The following is a 27419-nucleotide window of genomic DNA, read 5'->3' as shown; positions in this document are numbered from 1 at the left end:
GAGTTAGCAATGTTCGCGCCAAAATGTCTTTTCTAGTCTGAAAAAGACACTGTAGGTGACAAAATCCAGGACTTCCAGTGCTGGTGGTTGTTTTGGTCAGCGCTGCGTGACAGTTCGAAAAATTTCGGGGGGGCTGAAGCCCCATAAGCCCACCTCCTGACTACGCCCCTGCAAAGAGGGCCATATGAACCCTTCGCTCAACTCTCAAGGCCAGGTTTCCTGCACAGTAAAACCCATTTACTAGAGTGGCACAGCCCATACTTAAGACAGCAGTTGGGTGGGGCACTTTCAAGCTTCTGCAGAAAGCCCACACTTGCACGGGGTCTCTGCATTCACCTACTGAGCAGTGGTTTTGCAGAGCTGCGCTTAATCCCTCTATCACACAGCAACACACAGTAGATGTGCAGGCAGGGCAAGTGGCATTATGCTGGCTTTGAAAACCTCAGTGCTACATCTACCAACTTCTACCCCAAGGAAAGGCTGCACTGCCAAGGTGGAGTGGTTTCTGCTATGCAGAGAAGCTTACTTTGTGAGTTTTGCAAAGGAACCAGTGATTGATGTTTTGAAAGTCAAAGAAAAAAAGCCAGGGATAAATTTCTCAACTTATCCAAATTTTTCTGCTCAGAGAAAAAACAACCCTTTAAAGGCAGGAGGACTTGCCTAGCTATGTTTTCATTCCTCCCTGCTGGTTGCCTGTGTTACCAAAATACAAACCAGTCCAACACTTTGTCATTTAACACACGGCTCTTTTTCAGAGCCGAGAGCCGCACTATCAGTTGAAATTTGAGTGCTCGCCCTCTATGGCAGCCTAGGAAGGAGCTCAAAGGGATCAAAAATACGGAAAAATTCCGCTGTCCCCAATCCCTCCTAATTCCCATAACACCACCCTTATTTCCCATATCCCATTCCCATATCCCACCCCAACCTGCTACTTCCTAGGGGAGATCAGGGGAGCCTCCCTGGGGCTGCTGTGGGTCACTTTAGTAGCCATTCCCACATTGATTTCTTTCCACCTTCAGGTGGAAAAATCCCACTTGCGCAAGGTTCATATCTTTTATATTACCATTGGGATTATACCTGCGATACTTTAGTGGTGCGGGAGAGGCTTGTTTTTCTTGTTCATTTTTTATGCCTCAATCTACATTATGTCCGTTATACTTAGTAGTCCGGGACACATTTTTCTTTTCTTTTAGTCCCAATATAATATATATGTCATGGGTGCTTGGACAGCATTTTTTTATTATGTTGTTGCTAATGTTACTTTTATGCTTGACTGGTGCATGCTTTTTTGTAAGTTTGTATTTGCTTCCAATAAACTATTTTGCCGAGTTTGCCATGCGCCAATCTATCATCATTTAGTATTGCTGTTTTCGTTCATAACTGCCCACAGTGAAATAAAGTGTCCATGATCCTTGGTTTACTTCCTACCTTCAAGACATCTTCGCATAGCTCTGTAAGCACGCAAAATATATGAATTACGTGGACACATTTACGCATAGGCTACCCTGCCTGCAAAGACCGCGCAATTCGATTATGTAACTAGGGGATCATAATAACAGCGCTATACACAAATGTGCGAGAAATCAAATTCCCACTATAAGTTCAGAAAACTGAATGCTATTTCACAACAGCTTAACCGCATTCGACTTTACCATGCTGGTCGTAGCTGTCTCCCTACGTATACCTTTTCTTTAGCAATCACACTTTCTTTAGCCACACTTAGAGAACTATGATCATTCGGTGTAAACCACAACCGTCTGATATATTAGGTGAAGCTTATTGTACCCGAGCAGCAAATTTTTAAAATCAGCACCTTTGTAACCAAGCCAAATATTGCGCATGGTTATATGACAAATATAACCATGTGCATATATGACAAATATAACCAGGCGCATATATGACAAATTCCATACAAATTGCACCAACGGAAACGGCTCGGTCTGCTGCGTGCTTATAGCACTCCTTTTACATGCAGCGCCCTCTCGTTCCACCCCTGAGCTTTCATCGCTGAAACAACCCGCTCCCCGCCCGCGGACGACACGCTTCCCAGTTCTAGTACACTATATAACGCTTCTTGTTTTTTAGCCAAACACAATGAATGCCAGGACGTAAAAATATTGCAAGCAAATCTAAGGCCATTAAAGACAACAAGTGAACTGGGCTGTCGTGTAGATAGTGTCGTGGATAACCACCCTACCACGAAGAACAACTGTACTACAACTAAGGCAGTGGATTGCCTGCTCCTGGTAAGCATGCACATGCAGAGTGGGCTTTGTGAAATTAGTCAAGTAAACGACTTCGAAATAATGAGAGTGCACTGTACCTGAAACAACATCAAGTTTAAATGTCCACGCTATCACTACTCATCCTCAGAGTATAAACAAAATAAAAACAGTGAATAAAGAATATCCACAACAGTATGAATCAATAGAGGGAGGTACAATACAGGGAGGTACTAAGCTGGTGAGAAAACAGTCACTCACCTTCCCAGCGTTTGAAGAGATGGCTTTGGCGACGAAGTCTTCCAAGTAACTGCTCAAAGGTACCCCTCTGATTGTAATAACTGCTTCTTGTGTCATAAGTGTGCTGGAAAGGAAAATAAAAATTATGATTATACGGCCGCATAATACTAGTATGAGCTGAATTTCTAGTACACTAAGGAAAACTTGAATCACCGAAGATGTAATTTCAGCTAAAGTTTAGCCTTGTGTGTGGGCTGAATGAATTTCACTAAAGAACAACTAATTAACATTCACCTCATCAAAGATACTTGCTTTGTGGAAGAGACTCCCTCAACCTTGATTGCCATGTGTGTCAATCACAATATAACCACATTCAATTAACCTGAGCTACTTGCACTGGTTCATGGTAAACAACTAAGCCCACTACACTATAATGCTTAGCTGCAGCATGTGTGACCGTGGTGCTGTCATTGTGAAGTGAACCTCTGCTCCGGCTGGTGAAACGATACCGCTGTGATGCATATTACTTTGCAGATAATGCTCACCGAGATATGTCGGTGAATGAGGCGGGCACCACCAGAAAACACATGAAACCGCATTCACAGTTTACACTTTAGGAACCCCCGAAAAAGACAATGCCGTCTAAAAAACGTTTTCCAAAATTGCCTACGAAAAAATTCTTTCATTCAGTCATCCCAGAGTTTCAAATAAATGGCAGCAATGAGAGAAGCATGCTCACGTCATGTAAGAACAGAAGATTGTATGTTCGTTCTTGGGCTTATTTTTTTTTTTTTTTCAAATTCGGGGGTAAAACTTGTGTTCTATTTTTGGAGTTGAAACGCGGGTTTCTTTTGGGTTATTTTGTTCCAGAAAAAATAATGCACTATTGGCACTATTAGGAGAATATAACAAGCCTTATATTATGCTGATTATTTGCATAAACAGCCTATAAATGGTAGGCTGCACTGAGGAACTATTTACCAGATGAGATGTTTCTTTTTATATTCATTCATTGCATTTTTTTTCTTATGTATTTTGCCATCCCCATGTGCAACACTTCCGAGTTTGTGTTAGATCCTTCTTCCTTTGCTTGTACATTGCAGAAACATTTGTTCAACATCCCAGCACCTATTGTAAGTAACCAATAGCCTTGTAAGATGTTGGTGCGAGCAGCTTTACATAAAGCAATGCCAATAAAGCGTCTAGTCAGCATCCGTGCCGTGACCTCTTGCTTCTAAAATGTACTTTTCAAACTTATCATATGGATAAGCCATGCTACAGATAGCCAACGTCAAAAGAGGTTTAAGTGTGTGTGTGCGTGCATGTGTGTGTGTGTGCGTGTGTGCGCGTGCGCGCGCGTGTGTGTGTGTGTGTGTGTGTGTGCGGGTCGAAAAATCGCGTTTTTTTCCAAAATTTTCTATTTTTTGATTTCGATTGTTTTGAAATCTTTGAACATTCTACTTCCTTGTCTAGAAAAATCAAAGTGAAATCTGAGCGAGAACTTATTAAAAAATGCTTCCAAATGAGTCGCGGTAGCTCGAAAGTCCGCAGAAATGCGCGAAAGTTGCCCATCTTTGAGCCTCGAAATCTCAGGGATGCTTCACTGCACGCCATTGCAATCGCTTGTGGTGGTACGCCTAGCCCCAAGCTCGCTTCTACGGCAGCCGTCAGTTTCGTATCTAGGAGAGAAATAAAAAACGTGCGTTTTTCGAGCCCTTCCAAGCGTCTGCCCTGTCACGTGGTACAATCGCGAGGCCGCCATTGGTCGCCGCGGCGCGGGACTTGTGGTGAAGCCTGCCGACAAGTCAGCATCTCGCAGACCGCAAACCCGTCACTCGCCGTTGCATCTGTGCCGCTCTAGTTTTCGTTTAAGATGACTAGTCCGAAGAAGCGTGATTTCCGCGATCGGAAGTACAGCACGAAGCACAAGTTCAGAGGTAGGCGCAAGGCGAAGCGGAGAACGACTTCTGCGGGAAGCGTCCCCGACCCACGACCCGCTAGGCCTATCGACGACAGCCCCTCTGACGAGATCGACGCAGCGTTCAGCTTTGTCAGCGCTTCGGAAAAGAAGATCGCGTTCTTCGAAAATGATAAAAGGACAAGTGACCACGGCTCTGCAAACGTTGTGATGTGCGACATTGGTGCGTTGACAGCACTAGTGAACGGTGCACCGTGCCCAACATGTGGAGAGTACCAACTCGCTGTACGGGAACCGGTAAACAAACGCAAAGGACTGGCGTCATTCCTTGAACTACACTGCGAGAACGTCGCATGCCCTGTGACTGTTCTCTCGTCAACGTATACGTAGAGGCGAGTAACAAGAAGCGGCGACGCGAGTGTGAAGCAAGGCTTTGACGGCGGGAGGTCGCGTGACTGTTTTGCCTCAAATGTGAAGGCAGTGGTAGCTGCTCGCGCAATAGAAGTTGGGTATCAGCAACTCGTACGTTTTTGCGTGACCATGGGCCTCCCGAAACCGATGCACCATAAGACATTTGATGCGATAACTAAGAAGGTCCATGCAGCTGCCGTGAGTGCTGTTGTAAAAAATCTGGAGAAGGCCCAAGAAGCAACGAAAAACGAAGTTGGTGGCTTGGATGCAGCAGTCATGTTTGACGGTACATGGCAAAAAAGAGGCCATAAAAGCCACAATGGAGTGGGCACCGTAGTTTCTCTAGAGACAGGACTCTGCCTTGATTTTGAGGTATTGTCAAATTATTGTCATAGATGTAGCCGACACAAGGAGCTGCCCGGCGAGGAAGAAATCTGGCAGGCTTTCCATGGCCCTGTGTGTGAAAAGAATGTTGACTGTTCCTCACATGCCATGGAAGCAGAAGCGGCACGTAGGACATGGCAACGAACTCTCTCCTATGAGACGCCCCTCCGCTTCACGAAATTCCTCAGCGATGGAGACAGCAAAGCATACGTTGCCGTTTGCGATGCACAGGTGTATGGTCTTTTGAACATTGAAAAGGAGGACTGCACAAACCATGTTGCAAAACGTTTGGGAAGTGCCCTCCGCCAGCTCAAAACACCGCTACCACGTGGACAAAAGCTGAAAGAATCAGCTGTGACAAAGTTACAGACCTATTACCAGATAGCTGTGACTAGCAATCGAGACAGCATTCAGAAGATGTATTCTGCAATATGGGCAAGTTATTTCCACTCTTGCTCCAGTGATGGGGCTAGCAGCCACAAGTTTTGCCCCGAGGGACCAGAGTCGTGGTGCAAACACAGGCGAGCTGAAGCCCTCTGCCAGCCTGCACCCAACCACACGCCCCTCCTCACTAAAGCCCAAGGAAAGGCAGTCCTTCCTATATATAAGCGGCTGACGGATGAGAACCTCTTGGCCCGCTGCATCCAAGGCAAGACGCAGAATGCAGCTGTCTCTCTCAACAGCAGAATCTGGCTGCTTTGTCCAAAGACTAAGTTTGCATCACGGACAGTTGTCGAGATGGCCACAGCACTTGCAGTCCTGTGGTTCAATGAGGGGCATGCAAGCTTTGAACGGGTGTTAGAGGAGCTTGGTGTGCTCCCTAGTCACCAGCTGCTTATGCTTACTGACTCTCAAAATGAGAGGCGCATCAAAAGGATGTCTGCCTGCCAAACTGCTGAGGCACGAGCCCACCGTCGCAGTATGGCAAAAAGGGCTCGTGTTGAAGACTCGAGTCGCAAGGACCGGGAGGGTGTCACATACAGTGCTGGCCAATTCTAGGGATGGTGGACACTGGCAGGAGAACCCATTTCTCATCTTGGGAAAGTTTCATGCGCAGCCAATTGATTTTGTGTAAATACACATCTTTCAAACTTTCAGTTGCTGTTTTCTCCTTTCGCATTTTTTGACAATTTTCAAAGTTCGTGCACACATTTTTTCATACTTTTATCGGACTTATTTTAACGAAACTTGGCACACTTGTTCTTTAATATGTACAGCACACCGGTATCTACTTAAAATAACAATATACTTAAGATATCCTTTTGCTAATTGGATCTAACTGATTAGAAGCATAGAGAATAGAAACATTGCAAATTGGCAAATTTTTTTTTAATACTTGCTGCTCCCACAAGAAAACTGTGGCTAGTTTTCGGTGTTCTATAGTTATTATGGAGTAGAATAAGCTGTTTTTCCATGTTGCTTGTGAAAAATTAATATGTAAAAAAGTGTGCACAAAAGTCCCTTTGTTTTCCACTTCAAGTGAACACTGAACAAACTCTAGTGAAGCTACAGAAAAACTAATTAGTGTTTTGGAAAGGGCAGAAAAAACTCTATAAGCACACAAAATTTCATTGCTCTATAACACTTATTAAAAAAAAAGCGTCGAGTAGCATCTCCCCTTTATTAAGAAGCTTCAATGCTGTACACACACACACGCTCGTGCACACACATGCACACATACATACACAGCACTCGCGTGTCAATCTATCTGCGGGAAACTGTTACTTTGCATTCATTATCCGTGTATCTAAAAAATCTCTCTTCTGGAAAGGCTGATCGATGGGTCACTAACACATCCCTTTGTGTCTGTGTATTTAGTGCTTGTGTAATTTGCAAGATGTGTTTGTGGGACACACACACCCTTGCCCCATCATCCTAACCCTTTAAGCACTAAAAAAAAAATACAAAAAAGGTCTTAAAAATTGATTTTTTTTTTTCATTGCATTATGTAGGGCTCTTGTTTTCGGGTAAAACCCAGTTTGATCCGGGGTTTAACACTAAGCAGACTTCTTGTGAGTTAAACCCAATTTCTTCCCTAAAATGAGCCTACAAGAAATGCAATTTGTAGGTGCACAGCACTAAAACTAAGATATCTTACACTTCTCGAGTGGTATTTTTAGTTAAATGTTTATGACTTTAATAAACCCTTCAGTTGTGAGTAAGCACTGTGTTCCCTTTGCGTCTGTTTTCAGCGCTTTACCAACTTGCTCGGTTATCTGCCTTGAAACAAGTTTTGGACCACTACCTAAAAACACACATGCTTCACTATGCTACCATCACACAGCTGAAGGACACATCCCTATCTTTTACTTGATAAGCAATGAGCACAGTGCACCTAGGAGAGGTTGCTGACCCTTGGTGAGAGCAACTAAGTCTCCATGGAGTGTTTCCCACTCATGTTGAACACAGAAACTGGCCTTTACCTGCTCTTCCTGCATTTCTCCAAGCACACCATTTTTCAGAGATGACTGTCTTGTTCTTGGGGTGCAACCCATCTGTCTCACCTTTATTTTCAGTCTTTAAATATAAAGGTAGCTTCCTAGCTTACCAAATATATTTTACACCCAATTCATGCAAGACACATAAGAGACATAAGATGGGCTCAATCAAAACTAATTTCAATTCACTCAGTATGCTACTCGCTTTACTTCACAATGACATCAGCCAATTCTTATTACTGCCCATTTCATACAGGGAACTGAAAGACTCAGAAAGTACTTTTTTGCAAGTGAAACAAATTCGCTAAGAGGAAACCTGAGGGATACAGGTTTTAATAAGAAGGAAGTTAATGACAAGAAAAAGAATTTACTGTGCTCGTGCTAACTTGCAAACAGTGCCTGGATACATGGACGTGACGAGACAGAGAAATGACGGGTATCAGCCATCCTTCTTGAATGGTGTAGGCATGAGTTAGTATGCAGTCACACAAAAGCTCTGTTCAGGTCTCAATAGCACCTCTTTCTTCATCTCCAGAAGTACAAGAATAAGCAGCCATGTACTGTCAACAGACTGCACGCTTTTCACAGTAAAACCTCACATGATTTTGAATCTGTACTCCTGTCCAGAGCAATATGTACTATGTCTTCGTGAAGCAAATTTGTTCCTGGTCCTTGTGCTATGCTTGCAAAACATTAAATTGTACAGATAAGGAAAAAATACGCATGTGCAGCAACTGGTGCATGTGATGACAGGGCTCCTGCTTTGACAACAACTTGCATCAGTAACCAGCAGCCAAGTGCGTGTGGTACACACTGTATACAAATGGGGGTGACCAACTGCTATACTGCTGTGGTAATGGTTACATTGGGAAATGTCAATTACTTAAGGCATGCTGTTCTTTTCTGGGCACTCATGAGTAACACTGCACGAAACTGTGCACACGGATCTTGTGTTCACTGCAATATTCAGTAAGCTTAACTGAAGATTTTGTAGGCCTGAAATATTTAGTGTGCCTAGCACATGAAGGATTAATGTAAACAACCAGCACTGCCAACATAAAGTATGAATTGTCCTCTTGAGCACGGGTTTAAGTGGTAGAACTATTAACTCTGGAGATAATTTTATGCAACATTTATGGTCCTTTATTAATTTACATGCACGAACTGGTTTATCCTGCATGATGCCGTTGAAGACAACCCCACCTAAACATAACATGGAACTGTGAGCTTATAATTGGCATCTGAATCAACCTTTGACAGTTCAATTATTCCTTGAATTGTTTGTGCTTAGGAGTGATTATGGAATTCACAGCGCTTGTAGGTGAAGGCACAGAGATGAGAACGGCGAACACACTGCACTGAGCTATCACCTTTATTTTTGAAGCGATGAATCCACACCTTTTATCGTGGCAGAAAGGCGGTGATGCACATGTGTACATATGGCAAATATACCAAGAAGAAAACAGCATAACAGCTAGTCAAAATATGACTAGCCCGAAAGGCCAAGTCGCATTAACATTAAGGAAAAAAACATTAAGAAAAAAAAATGCAACAAGGAAGCATGAGAAAACGCGGCCAAAGCCGAGACAACAAACGCAAACAACTGACACGGCGATGACGATAACTTCTTTTTTTTCAAAGTTGAAAGAAAAATACATGAAGTGCTAAAAACACGTAAAAATTAAGAAGGTATATGTGAGGCAACAATATACAAGGCCTAAATTTGATGGAATGAGAGCAAAAAAAAAACTGGATTAAAATTTTAGAGGAAGGGTTGAAAGTAACTTAGGGAATGCATTTAAACGGAAAGGCTAAGAAAACCAGGCCCAAGTCTCATGTCAAAGGACCATACTGATCCGGAGAGGAAAAAATCTTTCTAAAGAGCTAATGATGGAGTGCTAACGTAACCTACTTTTAGGTTGTCAATAATGGCTGCCTCAATTAATTCAGGAGTTAGCTGGTTGTTTTTTGCCATTATTCTTGTGTCCGCGAAGTTTGGAGGGCGGCACCTGCAGGATGAGCAGTCATGACGGTGGATGGCCAAAGCCCAGGTTTTTCATCTCTCGGGTTGGGATTATGCTCCTGCAGTCTTTTTCCGACACATACTCTTTTCCGAAAAATAAAAGGTTAGGTTTGGCTTATGGGGCTTTAACATCCCAAAGCGACTTAGGCCATGACGGAAGCTATAGTGAGGGGCTCCGGAAATTAGGACCACTTAGGGTTCTTTAACGTGCACTGACATCACACAGTAAGTACATGAGCCTGTAGAAGTTCACCTCCATCGAAATTCGACCACAGCAGCTGTGACCGAACCCTCGTCTTTCAGGTCAGCAGCAGAGTGCCATAACCACTCAGCCACTGTGGCGGCAAATAGGGGGATAGAGCATATACGACTCCCATTACGTATGAGACAACGGGACCTCATGCCTTATTATGCATTCTTGCATTCGTTAAGCTGGTTTGTTGATGCATCTACAAAGCCTGGAAAGGCGGTGAGGAGCAGAAAATATAAGGTCAACTCCTGCTCTTTTTCAAATTCTTTTTAGATTGTGCAAAACCTTATGGACACAGGGTATGATGGCCAGCTTTTTTTGTTGCAATCATTTGCATTCGACGAAGCGCGCTTTTTGCCTTGCAAATTATTTAACATCTTCTTGGCTATCAAGGAGAGAAGCACTGGTGGGTACCGAGAAAGCAACCTTCTCTGAACTTGATTCTGGAGGCTAGTCTTGAGGAAGTGCCCACCGGACTTTGTTAGCATGTTGTAACATCTTCTTGGCTATCAAGGAGAGAAGCACTGGTGGGTACTGAGAAAGCAGCCTTCTCTGAGCTTGATTCTGGAGGCTAGTCTCGAGGAAGTGCCCACAGGACTTTGTTAGCACGTTGCTGGTACACATGCACGTCACCGCCTTACTGCTATGACCAAAGGTGCTGATCAACTGCTTCAAAAATAAAGTTGATAGATCAGAGCGGTGCATCTCGTTCTCGTCTTTGTGCCTTCGTCTGCAAGCGCTGTGGATTCCATGATGACCGAAAGAAACCAACTGGCCCAGCAACAGACTCTGCTCAATTCTGAAATGAATTGCAAATGCTCAGGGCCCCCTACTAAATTTCATTAGGACTTAGCCCACTTAAGTAAGCTGAGACCAAATTAGAAATTAGCAGTGTTTTTGTTAAATATGAATACCTTTCATAGTTTGGCTGCCTGCAGGCAAGGAAGTGATGACAACACGCAATCCTACTCCAGCTTTATGAAAGGCATTTATGATGTGCGCTGCATGCTACATGCGCTTCTACTGTTATCACAGCTGCCGCCTAGCAGTGGCCACTACTATATTACATCTGAATGAGCCTCCTTCTTGCAATAATTTGAGACACTTCAATATTTCAATATGGTTAGTTGTTACTAACCATATTGAAACACTCAAGTGTCTCATATTATTATCTCACCAGACGTGTGCACTAAACCTTCATCACAACCTCCCCCTGTTCGAACAAAACAAGATCAAGATTTATTTGAATTTAGCTCAACTGCATAGATTCACATGATCAGTTACAAAGAAGTAGCATATAGCACTAAACCTCGTTCAATCGAAATTCCAGAGGCCAGAAAGTACTGACACTCACCTGCCCTTTTGCTGCGGATGTTCTGTGTAGGTGAGTTTCTCCACTATAGAAATCTCGTTACAGAAGGTCAACTGAAAGAAATTTAAGATAGCAGCATTGAAAACAACATCCAAGTGAAACTGTGCCAGTACATCTAAATACACCATAGACACCAAACTTTTGCTTTCGTGTTTGCTCTCATTAAATGATGCGTTAAGACATTAGCATACGTGGATCACCCTGTGGCATTCCCCTACTGCTCCAAAATAATACCTAATTTACTTTCTTCTTGATGCTGTTTTGGTTTTAGTTTTAGCACCCGAACAATTGGTGTGACATGTAAGGAGTGTTTAGGTCATATGAAGCATAAAAAAACTGCAGTATAAGTGCCAGTACGCAGTTTCAATTCACTACAGTACTTAAGCTAGCCTTCTTCAAAGAGTTATAATTAAAAAAAAATGATATATCAGCGTTTATATTGCAGCTTTTTCCATGGCTAACATGACCTAAACGCTCCTTACACCTCAAAGCCATCGTTCAGCTGATGGAACCAAAACCAAAACAGCATGAGAGAAGAAATTCAATTATACAAATTATTTAGCAGTCGTAGGCGAATATACTACATGGTGGTCAAAGAAGAAAACATGCAACTAAAATGAGGTGCCTATAATCCTTTAAGAATGCTTGCAACGTGAAATAAAAAATAAATCTGGACAGATACAATCACAATACCATCATCCAGATGTTGTCTTCCAATGACTTGCAAGGAGATTGTGACACAATTACAGTATAGTCTATAACTACGGTGAATTCCACTGGCTGATCTGAAGAGGGACATTAAACCTTTTATAAAGAAAGTGGTCTGGAGTGGAATATTGAATCCTTCATAAAGAAACACAGTTGTTGCACCCTTTGGCCTGCCACAATTTTCAGGGGCTTATGGCCAATAATAATCAACACACAACCTCAGGAATGAATACACGAACTCCTATGCATGGCTAAAGCCTACTCTATACTCTGGCAGAAAATTTTAAACTCCGCAAACTGAAAACAAAGAATTTGCAATATTCCACGGGAAGTCTTTCACGCAGCAGCAGCCACTGTGCTCTCGTTTTGCTACTTCGTGTTACGCACTGCCAAGTACTGCACCAGTTCAGTTCTTTTGTTTTTGCCCTCCTTACTCCGTCACAGCTCTTTCACGTGTTCTCTTCTTTCTCAATGGCCTGCGTCACCTTCTTTCTACGTTTGTGCAACTCCTCGCCAGTGTGTGCTGCATGTTTCGCTTAGAAGACCCAAAGTCGCCACTAAGTTTCCCCAAAGCCCATATGTCTCACTGAGGGCAGTGTTAGCACATTTAAATGACTCACTAATTCCCGCACAAAGCAAGCTGTTCTTGTCTAATTGACGGTGAAAGTGGTGGTGAAGTGTTTGCAAATAGATTTTGATGCATGACGCCATCAAAAACAGCACCCAATAATGGGAGACATATATCAAAGCACACTGCATGATACTGCAGGCAAGGTACCTTAAAGATGCAAAGATGCTAAATTTTGTGCTCAAACTATGAATAGAACATGCTTCCTGGGTGCACAGTTTGCATCACCCTATTGCAGAGTGCTTGAGCAGTGCGCATTTGACAATAAAAACAAACTAGACAGCTGCCCACAGTTTTTTGGTAAAGTGTTCATACTCAGCTACACTGCAGGTCTACATGGCTCTAATTCCATGCAAGCATTGCCGCTAGATCCTAGTAGCTGCGGCAAAGTGCCGCTTTGCTTGCAGGACAGTGCATCACTAGTGCGCTCAACACAAGGGCGGCGTAGACTGTACACAAGTCAGCCCCTACAAGTAGAAATGGTCGGAGGCATTCAGAATACAGTCAATCCCAGATATACTGAACTCAAAGGGGATTGCAAAATAGTTCGATATATCAAATATGGAAACACATAAGCTTATGTGTAACCCAGAGGCGTGAATACAGTGCACCTGCACTAGCAGCGCGTTTCTTGCAGCGACATGCTGCTCGCTGGCATAATGGCAGCACGCCGCTCGCTGGGTTTTGCTAGGCATAGCTCACTTTACATCTATGCTACAGCGGACAAGTTTTGGAAGAAGACACCACTGATCATAAATAGTCTAATTCTGTTACTGGTACACGACAGACTCGATATCTCAATTAAAATTAGGGTACAGTTGATTTATGCACTGCCTTCTGCAGCGAAGCAGGCCAGACGATAGCTGTCGCAAGCCTTTGGTCAGCTAGGCTGGCTTCACCGCATGATAACTTGAGCACCAAACGCTGGCATTTCCGCTTGACAGCAGTGTCACGTTGAAAATAAGCACGCCAGACTGCAGACCACCCTCAAGCACACCCCACGTCATGCGGTTTTACAGCATTAGCGCCGCCAGCAGTTATCCACGGCCGCACGGCCATTCAATCTCCGTGCACGAAAAGTGATACCGGGAGGGCAGTTAGGAGAAGCGCCACTTGCAGGGGTGCAGTGCGTGGTTCGAAATAACGAATGTTCCGCTGAACGGGAGTTCCATAAACATGAACAACGCCGCTATACTTTCGCTTGGGATTTCAAGGGGATGTTCCAATAGATATAAGTAATGTTTTGATATATTCGGGATCGACTTTATACTTTGCAGTTTCTGGAAAGTGTCAGAGCTAAGCACATGACAACATTTTTTTTTTTAAACAAATGACTGACAATTTTGAAAAAGCATGTCTAAAGGTATGCCAGTCATGCACAATGCTGCAAGTGCTTAATTTACACATGGCCTGCTAAGCTGAAATGAATGGAGAACACCCACTGCTAGTGATAACATTCTGCATGCAAGCTACAGAAGGTATATGGGTTGTCATGGCACCCTCATTTGTTGTTTTTGAATGCTGTACCCTCCATCTACCTCTTGAGTGCAAGGTGTAAATTCAGTCCAACCATACACTGCATTGCTGCAATGCTATTTAGAGCACTGGTTGTACTTGCTCTATGAGGAAAGTCAACACTGCTCTCTGCAGAGCCATTACCAGAAAAGGCAGATGGATTCTAAACGAAGTCTGCTGGGCAACCACGGATGTTTTATGTGCAATGTAACCTCCACGAGGTTATAAAACCCAATATAAAATGAATCTATACTTTCAGATTATCTTTTTATCTTTCAATGATGTCAAATACGCATATTTACCCCAAAACAGAGCTTTGTTAAGCAAGAAAATAGTGTAGCTACCCGCCACTCACCATCTAGGCTTTGGCACCATAAATGATGACTACAGTAAAACCTTGTTAGCTCAAACTTCTAAGAAGTAGAAAAAACGTCCGAATAATTCGAATGTCGAGCTATCAAATGGCCCCTCAAAACTGCTAAAAACCGTTCGTGTCAAAGCAAAATTTATTTGGTGGGAACCTGGGCAACTGTTGTCCTTTTAAGATGAAAACTGCACGAGAAAAGCGATTTCTTGCAGTTATGTCAAATATTTTAATTTGCACACGCTACTGGGAGTGACGGAAGCAGAACTGCTCCACAATGATAACGGTCTCCGCGGCTACTTTCAGTGTCCAAAACAGAAGCGCTGGAGCTTCTTCGCATGTGGCGTCGCATGTGTGGAGGCTTCACCGCACAAACGGCGAACAGCACGTGACGAGCGCGGAGTTTCGGCGTGCTGGAAGAACGGAAATATGCTGCGGACGGAAACGAGGGAAGCGCGCATTGGTGCCAGAGTGGCAAGACGGCTTTGAAAAACAAACAAAAAAAGATCAGCAACAAGACAATCAAAATGCCAAACAGTGCTCGGCTCTGCTGGCTCACTAATGCGCAGCAGGAAGATGCCATCACCACGGGCTAGCGGCAAAGTTTCGAAAACGAAAACTATGCGGCTGGACTCTCTCGGCCCATCAACAGGAAACAGCCACCCATCAACACGCCTGCCTTTGCGTGCACATCAGAGGGGCGCGGGAGACAGTGCAATATGCCAATCAGGCCTGTGGACGAATATCTGGACGATTGCCTGCAAAAAATGTTATATCTTGATGACATGGTGCCCCTTCAGGGGCGAGCCCGCGACGTCGGGGACGACTTCCGACGCCATAGATAGACTTGCATGGTTGTTAGGCGGGCCTCCGGTGGCAGTCCAAATCAACAAGGGCCGAATTAACTGGATTTTACTGTATTTTTAAAGGGGGCTCTGAAAGGGGCTCTCAATAAAATTGCAGTATGCCTGGGATGTTCAAGGACGCTGCTCCATGAATGTCTTCCAGCAATAATTTTTTAATGCGCTTTGTACGAGCTGAATTGTCTGTCAAAATTTGAATTTCTGTGTCTTAACGCCTTTCCCTCTACTCTCGTCACTTTTTGCATGCTGAAAGGTCGGCACTCCTCCACCAACCCCACCACTGACGTGCGTGGGAATTCCCCGGGGAAGGGGATGCAGGGTGGTGGAGGTTATTCACCCACAGGAGCGACATGGCTGACTGGCAGCAGCCATGGTAGCTGTGCAATGTCTGAAAGAATTTAATAGTCATCTCTTAACCGGCATACGCAGGAGCGTGAAACGAAGGAGGACGTGAGCATGAAATAGTGGCCAGAAAGGGCTCGCCAACTTATGCATGTGATTTTGGGTACTCTGCTGTGTGTAGGAGTGTATTATTTGGCTCAGGTGTTCATGACAATACAATGTAATGATTAAACGAGTTTATGCGCTCTCCTTGAAGACAAATTCATTGGCTGACCTCAATACAATGTAATGATTAAGCGAGTTTATGCATTCTCCTTGAAGACAAGTTCATTGGCTGACCTTCATAAATTGTTTCTAAGACAACAACCAAAACATGACAAAACAAGGTATACCGTATGAACGCATGTAAGGGCTGCACTTTTTTTTCCAGACTTGAGGGCCAACATTCGAGATGCGGCCCATACATGCAATTTGCGAAAAAAAAAAATTTTTTAAGTAAAAATACACTAATCAGGAAATCAGCAGCATTTATTTTACGTTTTACGACCTCGCAGTGTATTCAGACTCCGATCTGGTGCTGTGCTCTGGTGCACGCTCATCCCAAAAGAAGTCTCGCAGTATTTCCGCTGTCAACACATCGCCGTAGTTCCGCGCTTCCATCACATAGCAGAGTTAGCTCTTCTTCCAGTTCAAGAAACTTGCACGGCTTGCCTCAGAAAGCGCGCTTTTTACAGCTTGTGTTCCTCAATGCATCCTTTTGGTTGACCATCGTCAGACGCACTTCTCGGTGACGTCGAATTTCCTACCCGCCGCATGCTTGCCATTTTCGACAGCAAACTCCCAGCCATGTAGCTACTAAGGTGCTTGTCCATTGTGCTAAAACTGCAACGCTTGGCGGCAGCAAGCGAAAGCCGCAATTATGGTGAAGCAACACACTACGACAACTCCTGTGCCTTTGACAGCTGGAGCTGGTGATACTGATGTCGATAGCGGGAGCTGATGATGATGATAATGCGACGCCATCCTGGGGCACCATCTGGGGGTGGCACCTGGAAGCTCCTGTGTGGGTGTGTGGCCTCTGCGATCTACTGCGCAGTTGCTCACAGCCGGAGTGGATCGCGGAGGCCACGGTGCATGCATTTTGAAGGCTATTCCCGCGTGGGTCGTGGAAAGTTTGGGTGCGGCCCTTACACGGATATTATTTTTTGGTAATATTTCCTTGGGGAAAATGGGGTCCGGCCCATACACGGGTGCGGCCCTTATGTGTGTTTATATGGTACTTTGTGGCTTGGATTTTTCCAGTGTGGTGGAAGAATACTCGACAGCACAAACAGCAAAAAGAAAAAAAAGGAATAGACAGCACAAAAGCAAAAGGGTTGCAGTGGTGTTGCGTGCAGCTGGCCCAAACATGATGCTCATGCTTTTATGCCACAAGTTCGAATGCTTCAGCACAAAAGAATAATTTGTTCAATAGAACTTCTCCACTGAAAAAGAAAAATGAACTGAGAACAGTAAGTAGTTTTCCACACCAAACAAGTGCAAAAATTTTGAGGGGATCAATTATTCGACTGCACTATAAAAATAAAATGACCAGGAGTTGAGTTTATGGTTCTTTAAATGATGTTAAAGGTGATAATCTGTTGAGTAAAACTGATTAAAAAAGAAATTAAAATATTGCTACAGGCATTCTGAAACGTGTGAACAAACGAGCACGTGGCAACGCTCTTCGAAGCACCAGTGTATCTGTCACGGCCCAGCATCAAAATGAAGTGGCAGATGACACAAAACACCACCTCAAGGTGGCCACCCTTGTGCCACTTTGCATCGAACTGTGGCTGGGTCGGATGCACTGGCGCTCTAACAGCGAGGCCACATGCTCACATGTTCACCTTAAAAGTGGACGACCCCGTACATATGGCTACAGGCACTATGACTAACACAGACCAAGCACACGAGTCTTGAAGCCATCTGCTCTACTCTAAACTGCACAGGGCACAGGTAAGGAAAGCTTAGCCCAAAACCAGAGCCTACATTTGAGGCCAGTGAATGTAGGCGTTCAGGCAAAGCTAAACTTACTTTCACCTGTGGTTCTTGGAATGTTATTTCCTCTCACCCCTCTGCATCACAGTACACTTGAGGTGCACGCATCTAAAACAATCTCAGAAGGAAATGCTCCACTGCATGTGTTACAATGAAAACAAAGCATAAACGAAATACCACTTATGTTAGCACAAAAATGGGACGGCTTTGATGTGAACAGGTTAAGAATGGCCTGATTAGTTTCTAATCAGTATGCAATGAGCGCTTTTCCTTACTAAACTTAGGCTGTGGCATCATTGCGCCTATGCGAGTCAGCACCTGTCACGGAAGCCGAACGTCCTCTGATAATTTCTGCATGCCCACTGGCTGTGTATGCACACCGGGTCCACCATGTGTAGCGCACATGCCAATTATCTGGCAGGTACAGATCTGGACGCTCCACTCACGCCTACTCGCGTCCTGCGCCGCGAGCATTTGCAGACCGGTTCCAGCAAACGCATGGGCATGCACGCTTCGCAAGTGTCTGTAGTTGGAGCTTTAGTGATCTTCCGTCGTTGGATGCGCTGTCTTTCGATAGGCCCTTGTCAGAGGTCTTTCCAGAGAAACAAGTCTTTGGTACCATCAAGCGCGTTCGATATCTCGAATTTCTTAAAATCACCAGCAGCGAGCTCCTCTCCTCAGGAATGCTGGCCCAAGCCTCCATGATTCAAATGCACACCATGGATAGAGAGACCAGTGTCCGACAGCAGTAACTGCAGGCTCTCCACACCTCATCCAGACTGTGCAGCAGCACTTGATGCGGTACCTATGTTTTCAGCAGCTGCGATTAGTACTTTCCTTTTAAAAGCAGCAGAGTACTGCTCTCGCGGTCCCGATACCATGGGAGGCTTTATGTCCCAATACCATGGTCCCGATACCCGATACCGACCTACGCCACCACTAGATAGCACCTCCCATCACTTACAATAACAAAACCGGAACTGTGGATTCTGACCGAAAATTGCTTGCAGCGACATACAATACGAGGTGGAAATTTGACATGCTAAAATCTGGAAAAAAACCTTGTACAATACACGGGTTTTATGGCACTTAAATTTGTAAGGGCCTCCCTGGCATCCTTCGCAGTGCAACACGCTAGAGGCAGAGCTCTACGCTACTGCGTCACACTGCTCAAAAGCGGCAGCATCACGTATGAGAAGGCTTCACTGCACGAACAGCAAACGGCACGTAACGTGTGTGCAGTTTCGGCACACTGGAAGAACGGAATAACCATGCGGATGGAAACGCTCAGGGGGTGCAAGTGGCGAGAACAACAGAGATAGAAAAGACCAGCGAAACGCCAATCAGTGCCCAAAACAAAACGCAGTTTAGCTCAGTTGGCTGGCTGATGCGGAGTGGCGCGAAGCTCCAAAATGTGAAACTGAAACTACGAGGTCCAACTGTTCCTGGAAACTGGGCCGTCCATTTGTCGTCCCACTTGCCACTGCATGCACATCAGAGATGTGCCAGTGACTCTGCAGCATGGGATTCAGGTTTGAATGGGACTACCTGGACATTCACTTGATGCGCCAGTTAGACCTGGACACGGCCTCCATTTGGGAGCCCGTTCAAATTAAATGGTGTGAGAGCCAAAGTGCCCAAATTAGTGAGTGTACAGCACCACAGACCTCCATAGTCATTGGCTGGTACCACAGCGGAAGTTCAAATTAACGGGGTATAATTACCAAGCCTTTACTGTGCAGTGTGTCGACCAATAAGTGAGTAAATACTATACAAGGTGTAGTGCTAATAAAAGCTACCCACAGCCTACTTAGCCTGATCACTTAATAGCAAACAATACTTTAGGTTTTCAATTTCGGTATAGCCTTTGAAGTCACCCATTACCACCCATGTCTGCATTACAAGTTCTTATGTATAAAGTGACAAGGTGCACCAACCACTTCTTGCCCCTGTACTGCCATTTCACAGATTAATACCCCTGCCACACGGCAAATTTAATGTCATTCCCATCGAATGACATTCGCAACTAATGCCATTAATCTACACGGGAACATTTAATGTCATTAGCTTGGTATGACATTCGCCATCGAATGAGTTTGGGGAACTCATTCGCATTCGATCTCGAACCGAATGTGTACTCTGGACACCAGATATGCACCAGAAACAAGCAACACAGAAAAAAGCATGCGCACTGCTAAAGTTAGAAATTGTATCTTTTTAGTTCTGCTAGCGAAATATCAATTTTGGTGCGAACCTCTTGACGCTAGAAGCTGTCGTGGATAGCTGTTACTTTCGGCCCCAGCAGCAGCCAATGGCAGCGGCCAACCGTGAAGCAGGACCTTTCCCGCGACCGTCGATCATTTTGGGTTGCTGTTTCTTGCTGGTTGGCGTTCCATGTTCGTTTAGCTCGCAAGTACTTAAAGATGTAACTGAGCACTTCATGTTTTCGAAGTCATTTCCATGCTCCGTGCGCCGCCGTATCAGCCATTTTGTTTGTTTACATTTATCGGATTTGTGGTTGACTTTTTACTTGGCATTTTATGGCTAAAGTGCTGGAGAATTGCCGGAAATAATATTTTAAGCTTATATTATTGTACAGAGATGCTCTCACCCACATTAGAAACACTACATAACAATTTCAAACATCTTTTATGTGCGCTGATGTCTTTCAATTGTACTATTTTTTTTTCACTGAGCGTCACTGCCATCATTTTCGAATGACATTATTTTTTACCGTGCAGCACTGAAAGAGACCGAATGACATTCGATGCATCAAATGACATTTGGTTGGAATGACATTAAATTTGCCGTGTGGGAGGGGTATAAGAATGCTGCTATTGCTGAAATTGGCATAACACAATAATTAAAATCTATGAGCAATAACCCTTAGTGTTCCTTTAAGCACTTCACATGAAACGGTGCCCACTGGGGCGCACTCCTGTACCAACTCGAATGTTGCAGTGAGGTGCACAAGATAAAAAGTAAATGACCGCACTCACGTTTCTCGACATCATAGTCATGGTACGTCTTGCGGGATCCACCACGGAGTGCTCGCTAGCATAGCAGGTTCGGTCGGCGCCTAATATCTGCACACACGTTGTTACAAATTGCTTAAAACACGTACTGTGCCACCACTGCAAAGGACTGCATGTAAGAATCCATGTCGGAAAAACCTGTCCCTTTATATATGTAATTTCCTAATATTTAACACAGCGTGAATACAAAGTTTCTTTTGGTTGTCCTATTTTTACTGAACAGCTGCACCACCCAAGGAAATCTGTCAAGCAACTGAAAGGAATGACACTAGTAAAACACCCTATATCTTCTTTATACAGCGGAGACCATTTATAACGCAACTGCTTATAGTGCAGGACCGGATATAATGCGGTTCTTGCCGGCCACTAGTTTGCCTCCCAAAGGACTCAATGTAAAGTCAGAGCGCTTAATATGCGGTAGCGCAAAGTGAAATACCCGTTATAATGGGGTTCTGAAATCCACTCAGTGACCTCGGAGAACAGCGAGTGTGGTTCCCTGCGCGGCACCTGGCTTCTGAGGCATGCTGCCACTTGCTCCGCTAAACAAACAACAAAAAATTACATGGTGGTTGATGGTGCCTCAAAAAACGGTGTTCTGAGTACAGGCCCAGTTCTATGAAGGCGGTCACACTGTGCACAGTATACCATGCCTAATCCAAGCATGCAGTGAAGTTAGTGCGTTGGTTTTTGTTCAGTGATAAATAAAGCATGTTTGCAAGGGAAGCTACCCACGTGGCGTGCACTTTGACATGAAAAAAAACAATGTTTTAGTTATAGTACAGTATCGCTTATAGTGCGGGTTTTTGCGGCCCCTGCGACATTCCTTATAAACGGTCTACACTGTTGCATCTCTAGCATTTGCCAGCATGGAACTCAAACATATTCATGGCTCGACCTCCTGATCCCACCAGAAAATACAATAATGAAGAATGAACAAGAGCAATCTGATGCAAGCTTGTACCAAATTGTGAAAAAATAATATGTGACCGCACTACAGCAAAAAGCAGTGCCTGTTTCACTCATCCAAGTTTCAGAACAACCTGCATCTGCAAACAACTCGTTACAGAATGCAGGTCTATCTGATGACAAGCAGCATTTGTTGAGCTGAGACCTGTGCAGCTCAGTGGCTGTAAGCTGTCTTGGGAATGTTCAGCGAGCACTAAATATGCCTTTGACTGTTGAGTAAGCAACACCCATAACATAATGCACAACGTAGTAATCCCGAAAACTAAAGTTGCACATGAAATGCTAAAGCTGGGTGCTATAGTCTGTCTGCCAACCACACACAAACAAAAAACTTCTTGTACACTTTAGCCTACAAGACATGAACATGTGCTAGAGTGCTGCTACAATGACTACTCTATAGAAAGTGCCGCCTCAGCTATTATGATTATTCTTATGCCACACGACTGCTGCTATAATCTCTGCTACCACTGCTACCGCAAAACAATATGCTCTGCCTGTTGTGTATGGTTCACTGCAAACTACATTCACTCATTTTCCTCTCCTTGTTTCAGTAACACAAGGAAGGGGCTCACATTGCTTTGTTTACAAGCGATGTGCATTTACCAGTGGGGCATGCCAACTTCCAAGCACTCGCACATACACAGAGCCCCTCCTGTCACAACACTTCATGGCTGTATGATTGCCTCTGTTCATCAACTGTGCTCCCTGCTGCAAAGCACTTCATACTTGTGTTTGAGCGGTGAGCTGCCTTCTTCTAACCCTCACAGACTTAAAACACCGGCAGATTGCAGATGCTGATTAAAAGGACACGTAACGGAAAAGGATCTGACAAAAAGGACACGGCAGCCACAAAGCAGCAACATTAAAAACAGATAATTCCACTCTTACCAACACCCAGATAGTGTCACATGCCTAGTAGCATGCTGGTAGCATTTGGCAGCCAGAGAAGAAAACGCCAGCAAGAGAGGAAAACATGCTATTCCTATGGCTGCTCCTCCAAATGGGCACATGCTTCCTTCCCGTGGTTACGCCACGGGCTTGCAAGGCAACCATGTGAACTAATGTCACCATCCTCATCGGTGTGTTGTACACAGATGACCACTTTGGTGGTGGCTCGAAAGTACCAACGAGGAGGGCACCATGACTTTGTTTCACCTGCTCAAAATTGCCAAGGGGAAGGACAGCCACTGAAATGAGCGCGTAGGTGATCTCCTCACAAAATTACTGATGAAGCAAGCATCCTGTGCTCAATTTTTCTTGTTCGCTTAGTGCTTACCACCTGCACAATATAAGTCAAGGCACTGCCATTACAACCACACATGTCGGCACCTACATTTTTGTAGACTTTACCCAGCAGCCTGAGCGTGCCTATAGCAGTTTCCTCTCATACATGTTCTTGTTCCATGTTCGCAGCAAAGGAGCAGTGGTGGGTGTGCACGTCATGCCTGGTGCTGTTAACTCTTGCACCACCTTCCATTCATGCCCTGTCAGCTGTGAGTGAACTATCTCTTGGAACATAGAGGAAGTGCCAACTTTGCTATATTTTTTTTTTCATGCCCCCACAAAGTTTTCTCCAAAAATGGCATGAGGAAGTGCAGAAGTTAGCCCTTGTAACAAATTGGTGCATTCGGTGCAGAAATTTAATCGCAGCCGAGACAACTTTGAGCCCGGCCAAAAAAAAAAAAAACGTTATTAAGGTATGCTGCTGAGCCAGTGTGTTTATACTAGCCTACATAAAACAGCAAATAGATACGACACAATAGCGACACAGACAAAATCCATGGTTACCTTCGGCACTTTTCAGAATAAGCCTCACGCCACTGCATGCATTACTGCTACAGGGTCTGGCTCGACTTTCGTGCAGTTGCAGCTAAACTGACAAATTCAAATATATCTGCAGCAGTGGCACACACATTAATGAGTGCTTACTCTCTGCGCCCATGTTGGAAGTCCCCATGCAGTGCTGATCAGACGATGGCTCTTGAGGACACCGTTGTGCACCTTTCTGTCCACCACATCAATGCCGACAACAGCAGGGTTCATTGGGTTGGGGTACTTCCGCCATGCAGCTTGGGCCACAGTCTCCCATGGATGGCTGTGTAATGCATCAGAAAATCCCCATGAAAACAATAACGCCTTTCCCAGATGACTTCAGAAGCAGCTGTTAAAGAATCTGTTGTAATTAAGAGTATTAACAACAAAACTAAAACAATAATAGCACATAATACTCGCTTGGACATAAAAAAGGATCTTTTTACTTGCAGCTTTCTCCTGGGTCGGAAATAAAACGCAACAATGTGTTGGCATGCAATGAACAAATAGCCATGACACAAACATGGACACTTTAAAACTGAACACTTCAATATCACACAGATGATAAAGTTATATGAGTAGATTGAAGTAACAACTATGCAGTGTTTCACCTTCACACGGCCTTCGTATACTGTCATATGCTGCAATGGCTCCATAACTAAGATGTTCCTGGTGCTGAGTACAAGGCTGAGGGTTTGATAATGGGAAATGGAAGTCACATCCAATTTAGGGCAAGAAGTGAAAATGCCCATCTGCTCTTAGTTATTTCCAGCGGTAAAATTTCCCTCAGAGGCTTCCATTGACACATTGCTTTCACACATCCATTGACACAAGGCACATTGTGCAGGTTGGGGATGTAAGAACACTTGGAAAAAGGAAAAAAAGAAAGGCACACAAGTTCCGAAAACATTTTTGCACCTAGTGTCATATAATAAAACATATCTAATGTAATGCTAAATTCTAAGTCATATTACTGCTAGTTTGCTTCCATATTTTACTATTCCTGGTGGGGAAGTTTTTTCAGTGATTAGGGTAACAGCTAATTTCAAGGTAAAAACAAATATCCTCCATGACCACACTCAAAATACCGCATTCTGCCTTTTACCCATCATCATCTCAACCGCAATTAGCGCTTAGCTAAAGAACACGTTACACGGCTGAACTTTGAGCAAGCCCTGCAATATGCACGAAAATTAATCAACTGAGGAAGTTACTGCAATTAATATATAAGGCAAAAACCACCATCACAAAACTAAGTCACAGCGTAGACACGCAGCGGGGGTTACCAAAGCGCGCGATTACAAGCTCTCAGGCTGCTGTCGTCAAACCAAAAGCTGCATAGTCGAGCAAGCGGAACATTTCCAGCGTTATCAACAAGACCGTGACGTCACGCTATGGCGGAAAGTACTGACTACAGTGAAAAGGCCCCCTACCCTTCGGAGAGGCACAAGCAGGCCACCGTGATAACAAATCTTAACCCCAGCGCAAAGAAACATACACTGAAGTCCACCTTGAGCGAACCTATCCAGCAGGACTATCAAAAACACTCGTGTCAACAGGCAACCGAATAGCCACCGCGCAATATATGCATTTACAAGCATCCACCGTCGGAACTGCCATCTTCCATGTTCAGCGTTTCATACTATCAAAACTAGCTCCGGAGCCATAATTCTGAACACGTATATCAGAACTCATCTTTACAAAGTAAAAGAGTAACCCCAAATCTAATGAAAACGGCACTGTCTCCGCACGGAAGTTTGAATGGGCTGCTAATCGATGGCAGCAACTATTGCTAACAGGCAAAGAACACATGGTTTTAACGCTGGACACTAAGCTGATGCCATGCCACTACTCATGAAGAGTGCAGGTTATGATGAAGAACGAACACAGTATTTGTCGGGAAAAACAAGTTGCATCAGGCGCCAAGGTCGAAGCTAGCGCGCACTTACTTGAATGTGTGTTCTGATGTCCAGATTTTCATTTCAAGCGTTCTGTACCACTCGTTGAACTTCACTAATTGTTACGAGAGTCTTAAGGCGCCGAGCTCTCCTTTGGGTGCCACAAATCCAAAGAAAAGCAACGTTTTTGAATGAATCGGGTCGTAAAATTTAGCCTGCCGCTGGCGGCCTCGCCGAGTCTTAGTGGATAAAAAAAGGAAGTTGATGAGAATGCAGTGCGCATGACCAAACAAGTTCTTGACGCAGTTCCGGCTTTTAAACCAGTTTCGGTTTCAGTTTCTGTTTCGTGTATGTGCGTACGCATTTTTATTATTGTTGTCTGTGAATAAATCAGTATGAATTTCATCACAAGCTAACTCTTTACATGCTTTACAATTTAATAATGCAAGCAATGTGCTCTATAATGGTGACTGCACCCATTGTACGGTTTCCTGTGAGCTTGGCCGTCGGACTCCACGAATGGGGGCGTACAGAACGTCTTGCGGCTAACATGTGCTATGAGAAACGGCATCTCAGAAAAAAACTGGAGGAAAACAATCTACAGATGGCTGCATAGAGCCATTTGAAGATGTAGCATTGGCCGTAGAACCGCCGTACGAGCAGTTCCGACCAAAGATCTTTGATCGCACCAGTTGCAAAATTTCATTTAGCCCATGAACTAAAATTTGACCCAGTGATATAAACAAAATTTATTGTATGAAAATTTGGAGATTGCTAAAGATTACTATTTTGACGCGCTATTTAAGATGAACTTCCCGAGGTTGTTCCAGAAAAAAATTGAAAATTGTTTTTTTGGTGGAAAGGAAATGGCGCAGTATATGTCCCACATATCAGCGGACACCTGAACCGCGCCGCAAGGGAAGGGATAAAGGTTTGATTAAGAGAAGAAAGGAAGAAAGAGGTGCCGTAGTGGAGGGCTCCGGAATAATTTCGACCACCTGGGGATCTTTAACGTGCACTTGCATCGCCCAACACTCGGGTGCATTAGCGATTCGCCTCGATCGAAACGCGGCCGTTGCGGTCGGGTTCGAATCCGGGTACTTCGGATCAGTATGCAAGCGCCCTAACCACTGAGCCACCGCGGCGAACGCGGCTTCGGAGGTCCATAAATGGGAAATCACCTCATAAGCGGTGCCACTATCTACTAACCTACAAACCATCTTCGGAGGTTACGGATGGAAGAGTTATCCATGTAAGCGGGTTTTGTTTCGCATCGTAGTCGGACATGGAGGAAGGAAAGAAAAATTCAGGGGGGCACTTTGTTGACCGAAAGTGCGGTAAGGAGAAAGCCTTCAGCGCGGTGTTGCTGCTTGTGTCGCAGATGTGCGGTGAAGATGTTGATTAAAGACTGACTACAAAAAAAGCGTTTAGGCGGCATCCTTCCAGATCGGCGTTCAGGCGGCGTCTGGATTGGGGCGCGACAGCGTGTTGCAGCTTTGCCAAGGGGTCCACGGAACGCTACCGCCTGTTCGGCGCGACGCCTTTCCCGTTGGACAATTTAAAGAAAGAAAATTACGCCTGTCTCACATATCTCGGTGGACACCCGAATCGCACCTTAAGGGAAGGAAAATGAAATGAAAATTAGTTTAATGGAAAGGAAATGACGCCTGTCTCACATATCTTGGTGGACACCCGAACCGCGCCGTAATGGAGGGGAAAGGCTTTCGTTAGTTGCTGCATGTAACGGACGCCGGATAGATCCATGGCCGCGAGTATGAGCCATTAAAGGTTTTCGCCTTAAAAGATTGATGATTATGGATTTTTATGGCGCAAGGGCAGCTATGGCCAAAGAGCGCCATGTCACAAGGTATTTTGTCTTTTTCTCAAGGTGGGGTCAGAGACCCATTTCCCAAGCATTTCACCCTAAATAAGCCGAGCGCCAGACCAGGGGAAAGCTTGTACCCATTGTATCACCGGTGGGTACCCGGCG

The 27419-nt window shown here is 44.6% G+C and overlaps 2 protein-coding genes across 2 annotated transcripts in view; one reads left to right on the top strand and one right to left on the bottom strand.

The window, feature by feature from the left end:
• slmo (PRELI domain containing slowmo) overlaps positions 1–25692 on the bottom strand; it is a 30790-nt gene extending 5098 nt beyond the window's left edge. Inside the window, exons 1-5 of the mRNA XM_077647849.1 lie at positions 25481–25692; positions 23649–23814; positions 20718–20804; positions 11241–11311; positions 2484–2586 (exon numbers count right to left, since the gene is read on the bottom strand). Of these exons, the coding sequence (XP_077503975.1) occupies positions 2484–2586; positions 11241–11311; positions 20718–20804; positions 23649–23814; positions 25481–25512 (459 nt within the window). The 5' untranslated portion in view covers positions 25513–25692. The remainder of the gene's footprint in view (positions 1–2483; positions 2587–11240; positions 11312–20717; positions 20805–23648; positions 23815–25480) is intronic.
• Positions 4770–6295, top strand: LOC144114245 (uncharacterized). Its single transcript, XM_077647848.1, has one exon. It carries the CDS (start codon positions 4921–4923, stop codon positions 6172–6174), a length of 1254 nt encoding a protein of 417 aa, XP_077503974.1. The 5' UTR covers positions 4770–4920; the 3' UTR covers positions 6175–6295.
• Positions 25693–27419: the final 1727 nt, after the last annotated feature.

This window comes from Amblyomma americanum, chromosome 1, assembly GCF_052857255.1.
Source record: "Amblyomma americanum isolate KBUSLIRL-KWMA chromosome 1, ASM5285725v1, whole genome shotgun sequence".
NCBI lineage: Eukaryota > Metazoa > Arthropoda > Arachnida > Ixodida > Ixodidae > Amblyomma > Amblyomma americanum.
Note: the sequence above shows the minus strand (reverse complement) of the source record. Positions and strands in the feature narration are given on the sequence as shown.

What these genes read in the sequence shown, in the direction of transcription:
- LOC144114245 (XM_077647848.1), top strand. Translation starts at nt 4,921, where the DNA reads ATGGGCCTCCCGAAACCGATGCACCATAAGACATTTGATGCGATAACT.